Source organism: Prionailurus viverrinus, chromosome D2, assembly GCF_022837055.1.
Source record: "Prionailurus viverrinus isolate Anna chromosome D2, UM_Priviv_1.0, whole genome shotgun sequence".
NCBI classification, from domain to species: domain Eukaryota; kingdom Metazoa; phylum Chordata; class Mammalia; order Carnivora; family Felidae; genus Prionailurus; species Prionailurus viverrinus.
Genome location: NC_062571.1, coordinates 57,417,711 through 57,437,649, shown reverse-complemented (window position 1 = coordinate 57,437,649; position 19,939 = coordinate 57,417,711). Strand labels below are relative to the sequence as shown.

At 49.1% G+C, this 19,939-nt stretch overlaps 2 protein-coding genes across 2 annotated transcripts in view; one reads left to right on the top strand and one right to left on the bottom strand.

Annotated features, from left to right (window-relative positions):
• Positions 1–6,550, top strand: part of CRTAC1 (cartilage acidic protein 1) — a 157,998-nt gene extending 151,448 nt beyond the window's left edge. The window contains exon 15 of the mRNA XM_047826131.1: positions 6,466–6,550. Within this exon, the coding sequence (XP_047682087.1) occupies positions 6,466–6,488 (23 nt within the window). The 3' untranslated portion in view covers positions 6,489–6,550. The remainder of the gene's footprint in view (positions 1–6,465) is intronic.
• GOLGA7B (golgin A7 family member B) lies at positions 261–19,528 on the bottom strand. The gene is made up of 4 exons (XM_047826134.1): positions 19,481–19,528; positions 3,574–3,699; positions 689–841; positions 261–602 (listed from the first exon to the last, which is right to left on the bottom strand). The coding sequence occupies exons 1-4, from the start codon at positions 19,496–19,498 to the stop codon at positions 423–425; spliced, it is 477 nt and encodes a 158-aa protein (XP_047682090.1). The 5' UTR covers positions 19,499–19,528; the 3' UTR covers positions 261–422.
• Between the last annotated feature and the right edge of the window lie 411 nt (positions 19,529–19,939).

Here is a 19,939-nt window from a genome sequence, read left to right as displayed (position 1 = left end):
GGGGCTCAGGACGTACACCCAGGAGTACACGAGACCGTAGACATGTAAACGTGTGCAGAGATCCGCGTGTTCCCCGAGGGGCAGTGCAGCTTCACGGTTAAGTGTGGGACTGGGCTCAAATCCTGGCTCTGACGTTCACCGGCCGGGTGACCCTGGGCCAGTGATGTAACTTCAGTGGGCTCGTGGGCAGAGGGAAGAGTAAGAGTTACCCCCCTTGTAGGGGTAGTACGAGACTTACATCGTTTCAAAGCAGTTAATAGGATACCTGGCATGTATTAAGCGCTGAAGAAATGCAGCCCAGTAAAAGCAAACCCTGAAATTCACAAAAGGCATTGATAACTTACAGTGGGGGAGGAGAGCTGACGACCAGTGATGTGGGGAATCCTGGGAAAATCCCTGAGCAGAGGCCCCTAGGGTGGTCCCTATTTCTGGGTGTCTTCACCAAGGAACCCACCAGTTGGCAGCTCTGGGCCCTTGCACAGAACAGCCAGGAAGGATACGACCCGCATCCCGCGCTCCACGGGGTCAGTGAGCAGGAGGCCTCGAGGGGCAAAGATCTTCTCGTTCTGCTCCTGGATGTAGCGGGAGATCTTCTTGAGAACCTGCAAGGAGAGGGGCCGGCTGAGGATGAGCGGGCAGCGGGGGAACCCTGCAGGAGGGGATGCATGGCAGTCAGGAGGGGAGCCACCTTCTCGTAGTGGGTCTCCATGCAGAGGAAGATGAAGTAGGCCGTGGCACAGGCCAGGCAGCCCTCAAGGTAGGAGCTGCCCCCGATCTTCTCCGCCTCCGCGTAGAAGCTGTTGAGGGTCTTCACGGTCTCCTCAAAGAGCTGCCGCTCAATCTGGAGGAGAAAGGGACAGGGAACCAGGCTGAGGCCAGCCTCCCTGGACCGGACAGTCACAGGTAGGAGGGCGGGTGGCAGTGGTGGGGCCACACGGATGAAGGGAGTGGCACACAAGTAAGATCGGAGAAGCTGCCCGTGGAACACTGGACTGGGAGTCAGGAGACCTGGGGTCCAGTCCAGACCTGACCATCAACTAGCTATGTGGCCTTCAGCGGATGACTTAACTACTCCAGCCTCAGTTTCCACAGCTATAAAATGGGAATAAGAATGACTACTTGGCCTCCCTTGGGAGCAGGAAACTCCCACAATATCAGAGACGTGAAGGCTTCCTGAAAGCAGATGGTCAGGCAGGAATTCTGGTGACTTCGTCGCCCCCCATTTTCATAGCTGCAAAAGCGCCCAGGACCTAATTGGTAGGGGCTCCCCATGTTTGGATGGGACTCCAACTGCATAAGACTGATTATATGAGATCTCAGGAGTATCTTCTCTCAAAGAGGTCACCAAGAACACGACAGCCTCGTGGGTGCGCACAACTGGGAAGCTGTCCTGCCTGCATCCATAATCATAATAGCTAATATTCATTAAGCACTTTCTATGCTTTCTATTTTTAAAAGCACTTTCAGGTACCAATGTAATGTTGCGTATCAACTATACTTCAATTTAAAAACAAATAATAAGATTTTTATCAATTTATCTGGCAACTTTAGATTAAATTATGCCATTGCGGGGCACCTGGGTGGCTCAGTCGGTTAAGCGTCTGACTTCGGCTCAGGTCATGATCTCACAGTTTGTAGGTTCCGTGTCAGATTCTGTGCTGACAGCTCGGAGCCTGGAACCTGCTTCAGATTCTGTGTCTCCCTCTCTCTCTGCCCCTCTCCCACTCGTGCTCTCTCTCTCTCTTTTTCTCTCTCTCAAAAATAAATAAACATTAAAAACATTTAATTGTGCAATTGCTTCATCTGAAAAAAAAAGCTTTGCAGAGTCTGATATTTTTTAACAAGTTAATCAAAATAAATGAATAAATAACACACTTTCCCACATTTTCACTTCAGTAGCTCAAAGCTCAGCTCTGTGGTCCTGGCCACCATCATCTCCGGCCTCTTAACTGGTCTCTGTGCCCCCAGCCCTGCCAAGGGAGGCTGCTAAAGTCAGATCATGTCACAGCTCTGATGAAGAGCTTCCAAAGCCTTCTCATCTCTCTCCAAGTAAAATCCAAGAAGTCCTTATATGCCTGCTAGGCCCTACAGGGCCTGGCCCTGCGTCCCCTGAGCCCACCTCCTGCTTTCCTGCCCACTCAGTTCCCAACCAGCCACACTGACCGCCCTGCTGCTTCCTGAAAATGCACAAGTCCTTTGCGCCTGTGTCCTCGGATACAACACGCCTCCTCCAGACACCCCCACCCCAGGCTCATACCTACAGGCCTAAGGGCTTACCTTATCTCACAGACCTCCCCCACCATTCACCTCTCCCCTGCTCTCCCAGCCCTGTGACCCTCACACACTTATTTTTCTAGTAGTGGTCCCCACTGGAGCTGCTACATATTTACTTGCTGTTTTATTCTTCATACCTTCCAATCGAAAATGAACTCATGACTTCACTTCTACATCCCCAGTGCCTAATACATAGTATTTGCTCAGTAAATACTTGCTGAACGCTAAGTGAACTTGTCCAAGGTTACACAGCTCTGACCTGAATCTGTGCTCTTTAATAACCCTACACTAGATTGGGAGGTCATGCTCCAAGCAGGTGTCAAAGTGTCTGTAGGCCCATTCTTTACATTCCTCAGAACACCCCCTTCCCCACTCACCACTACAGGATCAGAACTGTCCATCACACAAGCTAGCATGGGACCTTCCATGCCCATCTAGGACAAAAGGTCTCCCTAAGAATAGTCAGAAGCTTTGGGGTTCCCAGCCACTGTCCCTACACAGATCTGGAGGGAACTCATAAGAAAACATTATGCTCTACCCCAAGAGTCGCCCTGCCCCAAAGGACAGGTGTGTCCTTTGATGAGATGAGGAGACCTCACAGCACCCTAAAAGCTGGCTACCGATCAGATTAGCAAAGGCAGCCCTGCCCCACCTTCCCAAACCCATTCGGATAGGCCTGGGCTGCTGAATGAAAGAGCTGGGGTCTGCCTACCGCCCTCCAGAGGGCAGAATCTCTAATTCCAGGACAGTGCTACAGGAGCCTGGGAATGAGGACCATACGCACCCCCGAACCGGGAGCAAAACTGGGCAGAAGGAGCTGACTTGCAAGGGGTTGGTGGTCCATGAGACACCCAGGTAGCTGGCTGAGTCTGGAGGGAGGGGCTGTGGGCAGAGCCCTTGGTCGATGACCTGGGCATCGGGATTTCTTAAAGGTCCCCAGGAAATTCTAACATGCAGCTGGGGCTGAGACTGCTGCCAAGAAGTAGAGATTCCTGAAGCTGATGCCATCAATCGGACTAAGGAATCTGTTTTTGTTTCATAAGCTCTCCAGGCGACTCTTGTGCTACTGATGTTCCAGGGCCGCTGAACTAGGAAATCTCTGAGGCTTTTTCAGCTCTAACTTGCAGTGAGATGACAACAAGACAATGTTAGGGACATTTTTTAATTCTGCCACGTGAAGTGCCTGAACAAGTTATATGTCACATATTACTTTCATCCTGGAAAAAAAAAATCCATTGGAATAAGTCCCTGAGTTCCATCACGGCCTATGTTCCAAGTTTAGAAAAAAGACATCCTTACCCGGCTGTCCAGCTCCGGGGGGAATTTGGTCTGGAACTGACAGATGGTCCCATCACTGTAGTCTCTCTGGATAAAGACCTTGGTGGCCAATGAGGCACTTCGCCGCAGCTCCTGCAGATTATGGACCTGAGGAGGCATACAGGAGACTCACACTCAGGGTGACCATCCATCTAGGTTTGTCCAAGACTGATGGAGGTTTTCAGGATGTGATTCTTACAGCACTAAACCAACAAAGTCCCCGGCAAACCTGAACATTAGCCACCCTACAAGTGCTCCAGGAAAGTCATGGGGAAGCAGAACTGTGGAGTTGACTAGAGAAGACATGTCAAGCTATCCCAGAAAGATCTAGAAAAAGCCTGAATTAGGGCAAAAGCTGAGCCAAAAGGGGATGATGGTTCTGGAATCATCAACAGAGCCAGAAGCAAATTTTAACAGGAGGAAAAGACTTCCTGGTAGCTGGCCCAGATCCTTCTCTCTCTTTCCCCTTCTCCCTCCCTCCCCCTCCCTTCTCCCCCTCCCTCTCTTTCCCTTCCCCCTCCTCCTCTCTCCCTCTCTCCCTCCCTTTTCCTCTCCTCCCTTCTCCTCCCCTCTATTTCCCTCCTTCTCCCTCCTCCTCACTCTCCCTCCCCCTCCCCCACACACAGAGCCTTTCACACTTTTGTTCACTCACCAAGTATCAAATATTCACAAATCATCAGGCCTCGTGCTTGGGGAACCCAGCCCTGAACAAGACTGAGGTCTCAGGCCCCAGAGGTGGGGCTTACAGCAAGGTTGGGGAGGGGAGTAGGACAGAGGAGGACCTGATAGCCCACCAACTGGGAGGGAGATTCAGGTTGAGGCCAAGTTAAAGCCTGGGTCCAAGAGCACCAGGAATAGCTTTCCTCTCCAGCATGTCTCACCACAGGAAAGAAGGGGCACCCAAATACCCAGAGAAAATCATGGATAAGGTAGGCTGAACCCAGAAATTAAAGAAACACCTTGCCCTGGTAAGAATAAGTGGGGCAACTCTGTCCCTTGCCCACACCTGCAGTTTTGACATTGACACAAACTCTAGCACTTGAGGGGACTGGGCTCAATTAATAGAAGAACAGGGCCTCTTTCTTCCACTTCCAGCCTTAGTCACCCATATTTGAAAGAAGCATCCCACTGGGTAAAATATGTCAAACATTGGAACCATGTGGAGGCCAAGCCCCAAGGGCAGAGTGAACACACAGCCAGTTCATCCTGTGTAATTAAGGTGAATCTCTTCCGTCATTCAGCTTTCATTTATTGAGTCCCTACTATTGCCGAGCTCTGGGGATGCTGAGCAAAGACAGTCTGTGAGCTCCAGGGAAGAAGACAAGTAAATATATAATAAATTAGCCTGTGATAAATGCTTTAGAGAAGTAACATCTTACCCAGAAATGCTTACTCAGAAAAGACTTCCTGAGGTCTGTGTTGAGTCATAAAGAAGGCCAGGAGTTGCCAGTGGTAGGGAGCAGGCAGTGGGTGGGGAGAGGGATGTAAAGTCAACCCAGACAGAGGGAGAAGCTTGTGCAAAGAAAAAATATGGCAGAGAACACAATGTGCTCCAGTTGACTGCAGGCAGATTTCAGCAAGACGGGAGTTGGTTTGTGGATTAGGCAAGAGCAGGGGGGAATGACAGTATAGAGGACAGTGCTATCACAAAGAGCTGGAGGGGGGCTCGACTAGAGGGGAGGGTATAGGACAGAAGACAAACTTGCTTAAAAGCTGGGGGAAAGAGTAAGCAACGAGAGAAAGGTAGGAGAGATAACTGGTAGATCAAGGTTCGGAAAAGGGGAAAATCAGAGAACACTGCAGGAGACTTTCCTACATCCGGCAAAACTTGCTCTACGTAAGAGATGTGATACCAGAGTACTGGGGCCGAACTGAAGAATATATAGATGCTCCTCTTGTCTGAACAGTCCTTGATTCCTCTAATCAAGGTTTTAATTGAGAAAATCCCCTTGACATTCACTAGGGTCGTATGATAACTTTGAAAAATAAAGAAGGCTTTAGTGGTATAAGTGTGTTATTTGTTACTCTGTCTGCTCTATCTGGTTAGGATCTCATACTTTTATATTTTCCAAAGAAAAGGAAGGGGCTGTGGCCTTCCTCTGCCCTTCTAAAACCAACTGACGTGAGCCAGTGGATCATGAGGATGGATTCCCCTAGCCCCAGAAGGATCATTCAGGAAGCTCTGTGAGGGATGCATGGGAATTAGGCATGACTGGGTAAGAGGCCAGTGGCTGGGGTAAGAGGCCATTTGAAGGGATGCACTATGTCTGTAGTGTCCAGGGAAACACAAAAGCAGGTCTAACCCAAGAAAAGTGATGGTGAGAATGGAAAGAAAGGGAAAAAACAGTGATTCAACTATTCTTTTTTTTTTAATTTTTTTTTATGTTTATTTATTTTTGGGACAGAGAGAGACAGAGCATAAATGGGGGAGGGGCAGAGAGAGAGGGAGACACAGAATCGGAAGCAGGCTCCAGGCTCTGAGCCATCAGCCCAGAGCCAGGCGCGGGGCTCGAACTCACGGACCACGAGATCGTGACCTGAGCCGAAGTCGGACGCTTAACCGACTGAGCCACCCAGGCGCCCCGTGATTCAACTATTCTATTATGGATAGAGCTTCTTCCCCTCTGACGGCCTCCTTTGTCTATGTCCGAGTGCACACATGCACTGTGTGCTACCATGAAGGTATGTGTCTGTGATTGTCTCTAGTGACCACTTCTTCTTCCTCCTAGGCGTACAATTAGATTAATCCCCACCCTGCCTTGCAATTAGGTGTGGCCATATGACTGAATGGAATATGAGTGGAAGTGATGAATTCATGTATAGGCTTAGCTCACAACAACCAGCCACTCTTCTGTTACCTTTCCTTTTTCACAGATACCAAGGAAGCTGTATGTTGAAGATGATGGGACCACAAATTGGAAAGAGCCTGGGTCCCTGAGTCAGCCTGGAGGAGACCTACTTGCTGATTAGGATCACTTCTCTGGGACTTTACTGAACAATAAACTTGTAGTTTATTATTCCATTAAAATTTTAGGATGCTACCTTGCATAGTATGGTCTCATCTCCTCTTGGCTTTGATCTGTGAGTTCTCAAGTACCCAGAGTAGGAGAGCTCAACACCCTTTCCAACCCCAAAAATCCTGAGCCTTAGAACAAAGCCTCTGGGTGACCAGGGATCTACTTCCCCCCCTGTAGAGTATTTGTGGAGTCTTGAGGAGTTGCTAGAAGATGGTATCAGACTCATTGTATATTCCAGAGCTTTCATCTCCCAGATCTATGTCAAGCACAATATAACACACTCATCTGTAGTTGGCAAAGAGTAGGACTTAAGGCAAGGCAGCATCTCCTGGCTCTCCTCATCCACGGTGGCTCAGTTGTGAAGTACCAAAAGGCCCTGATGGAAAGAGGGCCCACTGACCTGGGAGCAGGGTACCTGGGTGCTAGTCCGGGCCACATGACCCTGGGCCTCCATTTCTTCAACTAGAAACTGAGAAGCTGGAACAACATAATCACTTAAAGCCCCTTCTAGCCCTGACATTCAAGAGGCTTTCTCAGGGATTATGAATGCAAATGTTTATAGGAACTAAGCATCTAAGTGGGTTGGGTGAGGGCTGTGGCTAATCAGAGAACCCACGCCCTGTCTCAAGAAAGCGGCTGACCACTGCCATGTGAGAATGTGAGCCCAGGATGCCACACTTGGACATCTTAAGAGAATGCATAAATCCAGATTTCCTTAATATCAAATGTCTTGATTTTTTTTTTACGTTTCCAATAAATATTTACATTTGTAAGCACTAAGCAGACCAAATAAGGCACAACTGTGAACAAGATTCACTCCTAGAATTGCCAGGTTAGGACCTCTGAATAAGAAATCCCATCATAGGGGCCCTTGGGCCAGAGCTAGAGCCAGGCTCCAGGCACTTGCCAGCTATGTAGCTTTCAGGAAGCGAGCACAGGTTTTCAGGAGAGATCCATGATGCTCTGATCCCACAAGAGGATCCCAGAATATGCCTGCACCTCTAAGAGACCGCAGCTTCTGTGTCTTCCCTGAACAGCGACTCTGGGGTTTCTTAACTGACCCTGACACCTGGGCTTCTCATCTACTTCTTACCTTCCTCAACTCTGCCCTCTCCCCTGCCACCATCCCAGGCTTGCTGGCAGCTGGCTAAGGACACACCAAGAGGCATTTCATGAGGAAGAAAGAGAAAGTCAGTGGCAATACCTGCTGGCATCAATTTTTGAACTGCAGTATGACAGGGATAGGGAGGCAGCCTGAAGAATGGGCCATACACCTGACAGAGCCAACCTGGTAGAGGTGAGGAGCAAGCACTGGAGTTCAGAAGAACATTCCCAGTCCCAATCTGCCCAAGACAAACAGGAGGCCCCATCTGGCCCACATCTCCATCCTCATTAAAAACTAGCTAATTCCAGAGGATGCATTTGAGGCTCAACTCAAGAATCAGGAGATTCAGTTCATGAACCAACACCATGATCCCTGGCTGGGGTGTGGAGGAGGAGTGAGGATCATGAGTCAGAGGCAGCCGAGTCAGGCCTCAGGATGGAAACCCAGGCACAGGGCCTCCCTTCTTCTCAGCCTACACAAGGGCCCAAGCCCAACCCACTGTCTGTTGGCTGTTAATTCCAGGCCTTAGAGATCAAACCTCCAAATGCCTTGCTTGGATAACGCTACTTGGGTGCATTTAAAAATCTCTCAGGGGGGCGCCTGGGTGGCGCAGTCGGTTAAGCGTCCGACTTCAGCCAGGTCACGATCTCGCGGTCCGGGAGTTCGAGCCCCTCGTCGGGCTCTGGGCTGATGGCTCAGAGCCTGAAGCCTGTTTCCGATTCTGTGTCTCCCTCTCTCTCTCTGCCCCTCCCCCGTTCATGCTCTGTCTCTCTCTGTCCCAAAAATAAATAAACGTTGAAAAAAAAAAAAATCTCTCAGGGGCCGGGGGCACCTGGGTGGCTCAGTCGGTTAAGCATCCAACTTCGGCTCAGGTCATGATCTCACAGTTTGTGAGTTCAAGCCCTGCATTGGGCTCTGTGCTGATGGCTCGGAGCCTGGAGCCTGCTTCAGATTCTATGTCTCCCTCTCTCTCTGCCCCTCCGCCGCTCGTGCTCTCTCTCTCTCAAAAATAAATAAACATGTTTTAAAAAATCTCTTAGGGGCCAAACTCCACCACTTAAACTTAAAGAAGCCCCTCCCAGCCAGGCATTTCCCAGTTGTCCTTGGCCATCTGGACCGTTTCCCAGGGCGGACCCTGCTCCCAGTGACACACATTTGCAGAGGTTTGTCGCTCAGGAAATGGGCTCATTACAGTTTTCCAAATGAGGTCAGTGTATCACTCAGGAGGCTTCATTCCTCCTCTGAGTTCCTCACACACACTCCTCCCTTAATGCTAACTCCTAAACAGAAATTGGGAAGCAGAAAAGATCCAGTTTCCATGCCTTCCATCCAGGAATCCAGGGACATCCATGCTTTCTCTGTTTCTGCCTCTCTCCTCCTCACCCATCTCTCCCTCCCTCTCTGTCTTTCTGTCCCTCCCTCTCTTTCTCTCCATCCCCCTCCTCCTTCTCCCTCCCTCTCCTTGTCTTGATCTTCTCTTCACCTCCCAAAACACCTTCTGCTGGAACTGTGGACTTACCAGTCAGAACCCAAAGGGAATGGCCAAGAAGTTTGGCATGAGGTTTTCCTTCTCCCAACAGGTTTTCCCTGGTAATCTTAACTCAGTCCTAACAGTAAAAACAGCCTGGGGAGAATGACTCACTGCACAGCCCAGATAATGTGCACATTCTGTGCCTTGGCAGAGCTAAGGCTTCCTCCCTCAGTACTGCCAGCAGGGTCCACCCAAGGCCAAATTGGGAAATGGGTAATGTTTGTCCTCTGCTCTCCATCCCTTCTGGGCATACCTCTGTCCCTCTGTCCCTCTGTCCCTCTACCCTCAAGCTGACCCAGCCAGGCTGAACAGGAGGCCTGAGTCCTTCCTGAACTCTTCCGCATCCATTCCCCCATCACAGCCTCACGTGCCCACCTCGCTGTTGAGCAACACCGTTGGCTAACTGGATACACCTGGCTGCAGCAGAAAAAAACACTGACCAGGGAGGCAGAAGACTCGGTCTCTAGTCCTTGCCCTGCCTCTTTTGAGCCATAGTCTCTTGAATACGTCTTGGATTCCAGTTGCATTATCTGTAAAATGGGATAATGATGCTACTTCACAGAGATCAAGCAAGCTCCTGAGCCTCGGTTGGCTCATCTGTTAATTGTGGATAATAACAGCATCCTTGCCCACTTCACAGGGTTGCTCTAAAGCTCAAAGGAGATCATACATGTGATAGCGCTTTGTACACAGGAAAGTGCTATATTCACAGAGGCATTAAAAGCAGAGCCTCTCCCAGGGGAGAGTCACGCATGCCTAACAGCAGCCTCCTAGAAACACTGCCTCAACCTGGAGATGTGAGCCTGCTGGTTGGAATTTCTGGACCATAACAGACCTGAAGTGGAGATATGATGGGACAGACGGCCTCCTGGGATCGGTCAGATCACATCACAGGTGTGGCTGCCTTCTCTGCCCACTCCTCTGGCCCAGCTATGCCAAGTTGTCCTTTGCTGCCCAATACCAGCAGGCTTTGCTGCAGCCTGGCAGCCTGGCAGCCCTATCTGGAAGGTGACCAGATCCTTGGTCATTTCTCCTTTGTTCTTCCTGCTCTCCTCAGTAACTTTGGCACTTTCCAAGCTTTCTGATTATTTATTTATTTTGCATTCCTCCACCTGTAAAACCAAGCTCCATGGGTCTGCTTAAGGCTTGGCCCCTCACAAGGTCCTAGAGGATGAGCTCTCCTAACTAACCTTGTGCTTTGTCACAAAGCCAAGCAGTACCAAGCAACTGTACCTTGTTCTGTGGTGGCCACAACAGCAGAATTGCAATGGTGACACTTGGGGTTGATGTCACCCTGCTCACCAGGATGCCCCGATGCAATGCAGAGAGTCATTCAAAAGCCTGTGCTGTTCCCCCTGGCTTGCATCCCAGCTGGGTGAGAAGTAGGGAAACACCACAAAAGAAGTCAACATCAGAACTGGGGAGACCCTGGTGTCCTGGGTTCCGCTCCGAAAATCCAAAGGAAGAAACTTTTCAGCTCTGCTGCTAACATGCTGTGTATCAAATAGGTCCTCCCCTTCTCCATGTGGTAGCTTTACCACTTATAAAGTGGGAACATAAAGAGCTCCACTTCCCACATGAAAGGAGGGAGTACAAGAGAAAATTCCTGACCTCTTAACCACTGCACCAAGATTCTGCCCTCAGCCAACAGGTCCCTGGGTTCAACTTTCAAGTCCCTTGAAGGTGACACACCTATAAGCACACCCTGGAGAAGAAGAAGAAGACAGCTCCTCCCATCAGACCCGGGAAATGTAGACACCCTGGTACAAGAAACTTGAATGGTATAAAAAAAAGGGGGGGGGGGAGGAGCGGGGGCAAGAAAGCATAATATGCAAAAGTAGAGACTGGTGCAGGCAGCTCATTAAACCCAACTGTTTGAGGTTTTGGCCTGAGGATTCTTTGTCCCCTCACTCCCCCACAAAGGAAATGTGAAGGTGGACGTAGGTCTGTCATCTCTTAACCAAGCTTTTGGGTTTAAAAGCCGGATGGCTGCACTGCATAGCAACAGCAACCAGCCGCCTTCCTTCTCCTAAAACAGGGGCGAGCTCACCTCCAAACCTCTAGGGAAGTAGTTTTAGGACTAGCAGTTCCAGGGTAAGAGGAAACCCCAGCTGGGGCCCTGGAGCAAACCTGGTGCTAGTGCCAACAAGTGGCCTGGGCAGCCTCGGGGACTCAGATGGGTAAGATAGCCAGAGATGAGATGAGTTCTCAGGAGAAGCCCCCTCTTCCACCCTGCCACTCTGCCCTCCACCCCTCCCCGCAGTACTGATTCAGGGAAACCACCCCATCCTACCCTACCCCACCCCCTCACTCCACCCCACCCCACCTCACCCCCCCCCTTCTTCCTTTCCCGCTCAGTCCGCCCCTAGCGGGGATGTGTTCCCGCACCAGTCAGCCACTGCCTGCGGGCCGGGCGGTCGCCCCCTACCTCAGTGGCCATGTTCCAGGGGCGCCAACCGCTCCGAGCCTGCTGCGAGGCCGGAGAAGGGGGGCTGTCCGCGGTGCTGACTCGGGGAGCGGGTGGGCTAACCGCGACGAGACGGGGCCCGGGGCACTGTCCGCGGTGCTGATGCGGACGCCGCGGGCCCGGCTAGTTGGTGGGCCGGAGGGCGCCTAGGTACTGGCGACCGCCGCTGTGCTATCCGCGGTGCTGATGCGGGCGCCGGGCCGGGGAGGCGAGGCCGCGCCCGAGGCTCTTCACCGCCCGATCGCCGGCTGCCGCTGCTCCTGCAAGCAACGGCCCGGTTTATCTTTGACAGCGGCGGCGGGGATGGGGGCGGCAGGGGGAGGAGGGGCCAGGCGCCTCCGCGGACCGGGAGGGGGAAGCACGGCCCCCAGACTCCGGCGCCCGCCCGCCGGAGAGGAGCCCCGCCCGCGGCCAGAGGCTTCGCTCCCGCCCGGCCCCGAGGCCCCGCCTCTCCTGTCAGCCCTTCCCCCTAGTAAGAGCGCCAGGAGCTCTGCGCTTGCTACCACGGCCTCCTGAGACTTCCAGACCCAGAGAAGAGAGAGGCAGGACGGTTCTGGGGCAAGACACTCAGCTTGCGGAGGCTGACAGTCCTCCACGCGTTCGCAGGCCCCCAGGTGCGGCCTCTTTACCTTTTCAACACCCCTCCCCCAACCCCTCCTCCACCGTGGCCCCAGGCTTCCTCTACCGTATTTTTCGGTTCTTTCTCCCCGTTTCTTCTCTGTGCCCCCCCTCCCCAGACTTGCATGGACATTCCCTCCTCTCCTCATCTCTTCTTTTCACTGCTTTGAACCCTATTAGCTAGAGGAGAATGCTGCTGACCGCAGAAAATCATTTCCTTTCTTTACGTGCCTGCATTTCATCCCCAAAGAAACCCTGGGGCCCCTTCTTTCAGGGAGCTCCAGAACTGAAGCCAGTCTCTCCACTGCTCTTCCTGACCCTGGCCCCACCCCTACTCTTCGCCCTCTCCCCTGAAATCCCAGTGTTTACATATACACCACCACCACTCAACAAACACAAGCAGATGGTGCCAAACTGGTTTACCCAGGATGTCGGGGCTGGCCCTGGCGCTGCCTTCACAATTTTGACATCAAAGCTTCCAGCCAAATGACCTACCTATTTCCTTAATAAACAAAAAGGAAACACCAACACAAGTGCCTTTTTACACATCCATAACACCCCTAGGTCTTTGGGGGAAGCGGAGTCTGTTCCTCTGCAGCTCATGGCTGCCTGAGGGGCAACAGCAGCCAGGAGACCTGGATTCTGGCTCAGGCTCCTCCAGCTGTATGACCTTGGTCAAAAGCTTCACCTCTGAGCTTCTTTCTGTAAAATGAGGGCCGGACTTCACTAGACCATTTCTAGGATCTTTTCTTTTCTTTCCTTCAACCTTTTATTTTGAAATTTTCAAACCCACAGGTTGAAAGAATAGTACAATAACCATACTGTCCACCTAGCTTCAACATTTGTTAACATTTTGCCATATTTTCTTGATAGATATGGAAACATAGATATATGTTTGGCTAAATTATTAGGAAGTAAGCGACAGATATGAAGTTTTCCCCTTCAGTCCTTCACTGTGCCTCTCCTAAGAATAAGGGCATTCTACCCAACCACAATATTATCATCACACCTTTAAAGATTTCATATCATCTAACATGCTAGGATAGTTTACTGCACCTAAAACACATCATTAGCAATGGCCTCTCACAAATTCCCTTCAGAACTTTTCATTTTTAATAGCTAACATTTATTGAGCACTTACTATGTTCCAAACCATATGCTACATACTTTACTTGTATTGTCTTATGGAATTCTCAAAATTACTCTTTGAATTAAGTGCTATTATTATCCTTTAATTATTCCCACTTTACAAACCAGAAAACTGAGAAAATTGCCCAAGGTCGTGTGGCTTGTGAGAAATGGAGGCAGGATTCAAAATACAAGCAGTCAAGTTCCAGAGCTTGTGCGGTTGATCCTCCTAACTGTACTCCTCCCTTCAACATCTTGTAGACCTTAAACTAGCAGATCAGTAACCATATCTCCAACTGCCTAGTTCACAGATGAACAAACTGAGTCCCAGAGGATAAATGAAATGCCAAAGAAGTTAAAGGCAGATGTTTCACCCCACCTTAGAGTTTTGGCCAATGATTTGGCATCAAAGAGCAAACTGAAAATATCTGTGAATCCTATGGTGGTCACGAGTATTAAATAGTTGCACAATCTGATGATCTCCATGGATACCTCTCCCAGTTCCTCACACTTGATTTTGATCATATTCATTAAACAACTATCTGGAAACCACTCTCTTTGCCTGATGACAAGAGATCTAGATGAGTCCATTTAACAAATCTATTCATTCAATATACATTCCTTGAACATTTCCTATGTATCAGAGACTCTTCTCAGAGCATGGGCTACAGCAGTGTCTACATGCACAAAGACTCTGTTCTTATTGAATTTACATATTAATGGGGATAACAATCAGTAGCCATAACAAATCAGTATAAAATATGTTGAGTTGTGATCATTGCTAGGGAGAAAAGTAAAGCATGGTAAAGAGAGGTGACAGAGGAGAGTTGCTTTAGAAAGATAGGGAATGTTTTTTTGATAAGGTGAAATTTGGGCAGAGGCCTGAGGTAAATGAAAGAACTTAACATGAAGGTACCTAAAGAAAGAGTGAAATCGCTTAGAGGACAGTACAAGGGCAGGTGGCAGGAAGGAGTAGGCTTGGCATGTTCAAAGAATAGCAGGGAAACCAGTGTAGCTAGACTGGAGTGGGCAAGGGGAAGAGAGATGGGATCTGAGATCAGAGAGGTAACAGGAACCAGGTCTTAAAGGACTCATGGGCCCTGATAAGGACTTTGGATTCTATTAAGAAAGTGGGATCAACAGCCTTAGAAAGTTTAGGGTAGAGGCATGGCATTATCTAATTGTAGTTTTTTACATGACTCTGAATGCCAGGGCTGGGATGGAAAGGGGAGCAAGGCGGGAGAAAGGCAAGGATGGAAGCAGTGACACCAGTTAGGAGGTTAAGAGTAGTCTAGGCAAGATATGGTGGTGGCTTAGACTAGGGTAGTAGCAGTGCAGGTGGTAAGAAGTGGCCAGACCCTAGATGTAATCTGAAGGTAGTGCTGGCAGGACCTGTTAATAGATGGGGTGTGGTATAAAAGTGAGTAAAAAATGATTCCAAGTTTGGAAGTCTGAGCCACTGGAAGAAAGGAGTTGCCATTTACTGAGAAGGGAAGCCTAAGGACTGAGTAGGCCTGAAAGGATGGAGAACACAGTTTTGTTTAGTTGATTTAGGTTTGAAATTTGATGTGCATATTATACATCTAAGTGGAGTGGGCATTTGAGGTTCAAGAGAGAGGTAGAGCGTTGGGGAGCCACCAGTATGTGAACAGTATTTGAAAGCGTGTGACCAGATGAGATCATCTAGGGAGTGGATATAGCTAGAAAAATTGTCCAAGAACTGTTCCTGGGCACTTTATTACTTACAGGTTGAGAAGATGAAAGTTGACTGAGAAGAGTGACCAGTGAAGTAGGAGGAGACCCAAGAGAGAGTGGTGTCCTGGAGCCAAGCAAGAAACCTGGTAACAGAGCCCTACCATCTGTGCCGAGAGCTGCTCATATGTAGAAAAAGATGAGGACTAAGAAATGACCATTGGGCTTGACAGCTAGAAGGTCACTGATGAGCTTGATAAAAGCTGTTTCAGTAGAGAATGGGGATGAGATCCTGAGTGAAGTGGATTTGAGAGTCTGAATGGAGGAGAGGAAGGAGAGCTACTGAGAGTGTAGACAAGTCTTGAGAGGCATTTTGCTGTAAAAGGGAGTGAAGAGTAAAACAGTGGCCTGAAGGAGAAGTAGGAGCAAGGGAGGCTCTTTTAAGATGGGAGTACATTGAAGCTTGCTTGTTGCTGATAGAAATAATCCAGTAGAGAGGGAAACACTGAGGGCTCAGGAAGAAGAGAGTTAATTACAGAAGCAGGCCCTTAAGAGGTCAGCAAAGGTTGGGATCCAGGGCAAACATGGAGGGGATGGCTTTAGAGAGGACCACAGACAATTTTCCACCACAGATAAAGGGGGAGAAGCAAAGTAAATGGCCACAGATGTGAGCAGGTTAGGTGTTGTTGTATAAGCAAAGACCCAAGCTCTACTCCTTACTCCTCTTCAGCTAACCAGAGGCTTCATGCATCATGACCTTTCTTGAAAAGTCCATTCAACCATTACATATAGAAAGCTTGCTATGTGCTAAACATGGTGCTGGCACTTTTCTTGTGTGGCCCAAAGAGAGCTCTCCTTCCCAATGAAATTACAGGACTAGGACTCTATGGAGAACCTTGAGCTAGTCCACGCAGGGATGATCCCTTTTAATATCCAGCTCCCCTGACTAGAAAGAGACTGTAACAGCCTCAGCCTTTTATCACTACACCTTCTCCAGTTGCTACACCAATCTTGACAGACCTCAAGGCTTAGAGGCATCAAAGTGGAGACCATGGATAGAGATCCACAGTTGGAGTGGGGAGTTTCATACCAGGCTGACTCAGAGCCAATGGGCAGCTACAGGATGGGATGTTCCCACACTCCAGTCATTTGGACTTTAACTCTTGAAGCAGAAGAAGACACTGAGATTTAATCTGACTAATAATTATTACCCAGCTGCCTTGGGATAAACCAGTCCTATGCAGGAGCTGAGCTCTTTGATGTTTTGTCATAAATTAATGAGTTTGCCCACAAAATAACATCAAAGAAGATCTACTGACTAATTCATTGTTATCATCCTCCAACCTGTGGCTATATTGGAAAGTCTCCAAAAAAAGGACCACAGCCAGAAAAAGAAACCCACTGAAAGATTGGGAAATCATGATATTTGGAAAGGGATGAGAGAGAAATGAACTCCTGCAGACTGCAGAGGAGACAGGAAAAGATTAGCAAATCTCAAGGAAATGAAAATGCCGGGGACACAGAAAGATTCTCAACACTTGGGTCTGGAAGGAAAATGATTGCATGAATGCTTGAGGGGAAAATTGTGGTCTGGATGGTCTCAGATGGTGTGATCTCAGAGCACACTGTGGGGACTACGAGGAAGCGTGTGGTAGGAAACTGTGTCTCTGGAGTCAGATGGCATGGATTTCAACCTCTCTCTCTATTTACCATGTGACCATCAGCAAGTCTCAATATTTCTGAACCTCAGTTTTCTGATCTGTAAAACAGTGGCAATAATTCTCCCTCCCCAGATAGGATCCCTCCAAGAATAGGAGGTTTTCTCCAGATGTTACCTGACTCTTCCAAATCGGGTCTTTCAGGATGAAAACAGGAAAAGATTTATGGAGATGCCTTGCTGGAGATCAGCAGCGTTTATTCTAGGCGAAGCAAGATTTCCTAAGGCACAGAAAAGATCAGCAAGTGTGCTTCATTTAACTCTCTGAGCAGTTACTGAATACCCACTCTATGCCAGGCCGAAAGAAGACCATGGGATGTGTCCAACTCCTCAAGGACACCAAAATATAACCAAGTGATGACTAGGTTCTGAGATAAGTGCTAAGGTGTAGAGAGTTTCCTCAGAGTTAGGCCCAGGAAAGGTTTTACAAACTGCATGACGTTTGAGCTTGGACTTCAAGGATTAGTATCATATCCCCAGACAGCAGATAAAAGAACATGGTACACAAAGCCAGGAAGGCATGAAAGGTGCCTGGAAACACAGAACCTCTGGGACTTCAAAACTCAGGAAAGCAGCTGCCAGGGATGCAGCAACAGGGATGACTGCAAAGGCCCCAGAAACATGAATGGAGGGGACCCGCCCTAAAAATAGTACCAGAGCAGGCAAACAGTGACACATGTCTAGAAGTGCAGTCACTAGGAGGTGACTAAGCTAATGGGGAGTTGCCTCCCTTTCTTGATTTCATTCATAGTCTCTCTCCACCTCTCTCCCTCTCTTTCCCTCTCCCTCTCCCTCCCCCCCCTCACTTCCCCCTCTCTCTCTCCCTCCCTCCCTCCCTCTCTCCCCACTGGAGGAAGTAGAGTGGGAGGCAAGCGTCTATAAGAATTCACAGCTACCCCAGGAGCAACTGCAGATACTGGAACTATTCACCAAAATGCTCACCTGCCGTTACAACAGCCACTGTGCCGGAGGCCAGGCAGAGCACTCAAAGGACCCCTGTTCCAACAGGGGCTCCAGGGGCCCCCTGAAGTAATAATCATCAGATGATCGACTGCAGGGTGTCACTTCCACACAAGCACGCTGGCAACAAACTCACCAATCACTTCAAACCATAGCCAGCTGGGGGAAGATGCAAGGCTTCTGACTAAGAAGTGAAAATTCTCTGAGGAAGTAAACAGGCACGAGCATAAAGGGTTGATAGGTGCTTATAAAGCATCATTAATTACAAGAGTCAAAAGACATCATGGAGTTCAAACCAATTTCAACTGCGGAACCCTTTGTTCAAACAACATCTTGCATGAAAGTCAGAGATATAAAACAAATAAAAGAAAGGAAGGCAGAGCTTACCTAAGTCTACCAACCCCTCACTCTCTACAGAAGCCGCCAAGATACCCCTCTGAACCCCTCCTCCCAGGGCTCAGGAGAATAGGGTTTTTTTTAATCATCAAAGTAACACACGCTTATGGTGTTAAAAATCCAAACATACCAAAAGACTTGTAACAAAGGGCAAAAGGAGTTCTCTGCCTACACTTGTGCCTTCCTACCTTCCACTGTTTTTCCCCCAGAAGAAATGACTTTTCACTCTTTTTACTGTTTCTGCTTTAAATTCTTCGGAGAGTTTCCTTTACCTTGCTAAATGATATGCCTATACTTCTGTATCTTGATTTATTAACCTTAGAAACCTTGTCCTGTTTTCCGCACTGACAGAAGAGAAGTTAGCTCAACCTGCCACCCTCACCTCCCAATATAGTCACAGCACTATTTGAACTTGATTTTTATTTTTATCGAAGTAATACATGCAATTAGTTTAAAATTCCAACCAGGGACAAGGGCTTATAGCAAAAACAAAAACAAAACAAAAAAAAAACAACCAACCAAAAAAGCCCAGAAGCCCTGTCCTGTCTCTTCCTTCCCTCTCATTGCCCCCATGCTCCTTCCCACTCAGGTAGGTTGGCTCGTGGGAGGAGAAAACTTCTGTTTGGTCCTCCCCCCTTTTTTTTCAATAGCATTCATCAGCTTTTCTAGCAAAGGCTTTACTGTGGGCTTTACTATGCTCTTTGTTATGTTCACTGATGTATCCCACATATCTAGAATCAGGTCTGACTCAACAAATATTTGTTGAATTCATTAACAGAAAATTCTGTGGAAAAGGGAGAGAACGAAGTAGGGCTTCTTGGAGATGGTGTACAACCAGTCATTTTACAACCGATTCATTCTATGGGAAGGAATGGGTATAAATGAAAATTTTATTTTATACATAAGGCACAGTGCTTCTGGACGGTGCGAGGGGGGTGCTATAAAGATAAAGACCTCAGTTCAGACCATCTATGTTTGGATAAGTCAGTCCAATTAATTGCCTTGGAAAGAAAGTAGCTATTTGCTTAGGTTGGTCGAGGCCAGGTGAGAAACGAGTGTTGAGAAGTGCCCTTTGCCAAACCCACCATCCCAAGGACAGTTCCTGCTGTGAAAGGAGGAGCCGAGATGCTTCCTCCAAGGGTGACAGCCACCATGGGCCCCAGAACCACAGGCCATTAGCCCAGAGCTGGGCCCCGGGCATGGCCCGGGAGAAGAGAATGCAGTCCTGAGCCCAAGAACTGCACACTGTGAGTCCTACCTTCCAGATGCATCTCATAGCCCCCTAGTCCCAGGAAGACTTTCCTGAACCATCCCACTCCCAACACAGGGCTTTACAGACACCTCTCCGTGGCTAGCATCTTACCGTGTTTTGCCTGGTAAACTCCTACAGAGCTTTTGGAATTCCTGACCACTGGCCAGGTCACAGGGCGGGTTCCAGTGATTGGAATGTTTCCATAGTCTTCAGAGTTCTGCCAGCCTGTTCACCATTCCCTGCCTCTGTGTCATCTACGACTCCTTCTGGCCCCCTGACATGTCCCTGTATCCATAGCCTCCTGAGCTGAAAAAAATATCACTGTCTCTTCATCAAGGCCATAACACCCCAGGCTCCTGTTTTTCCCGGGCCCGGCGCGTCTGGCCCCTGCCCATCCTCCGAACCCCATCTTACCACTTCTCTCCCTCGCACCCTCCATGCCAGCCCCAGCCATGATGGACTTGG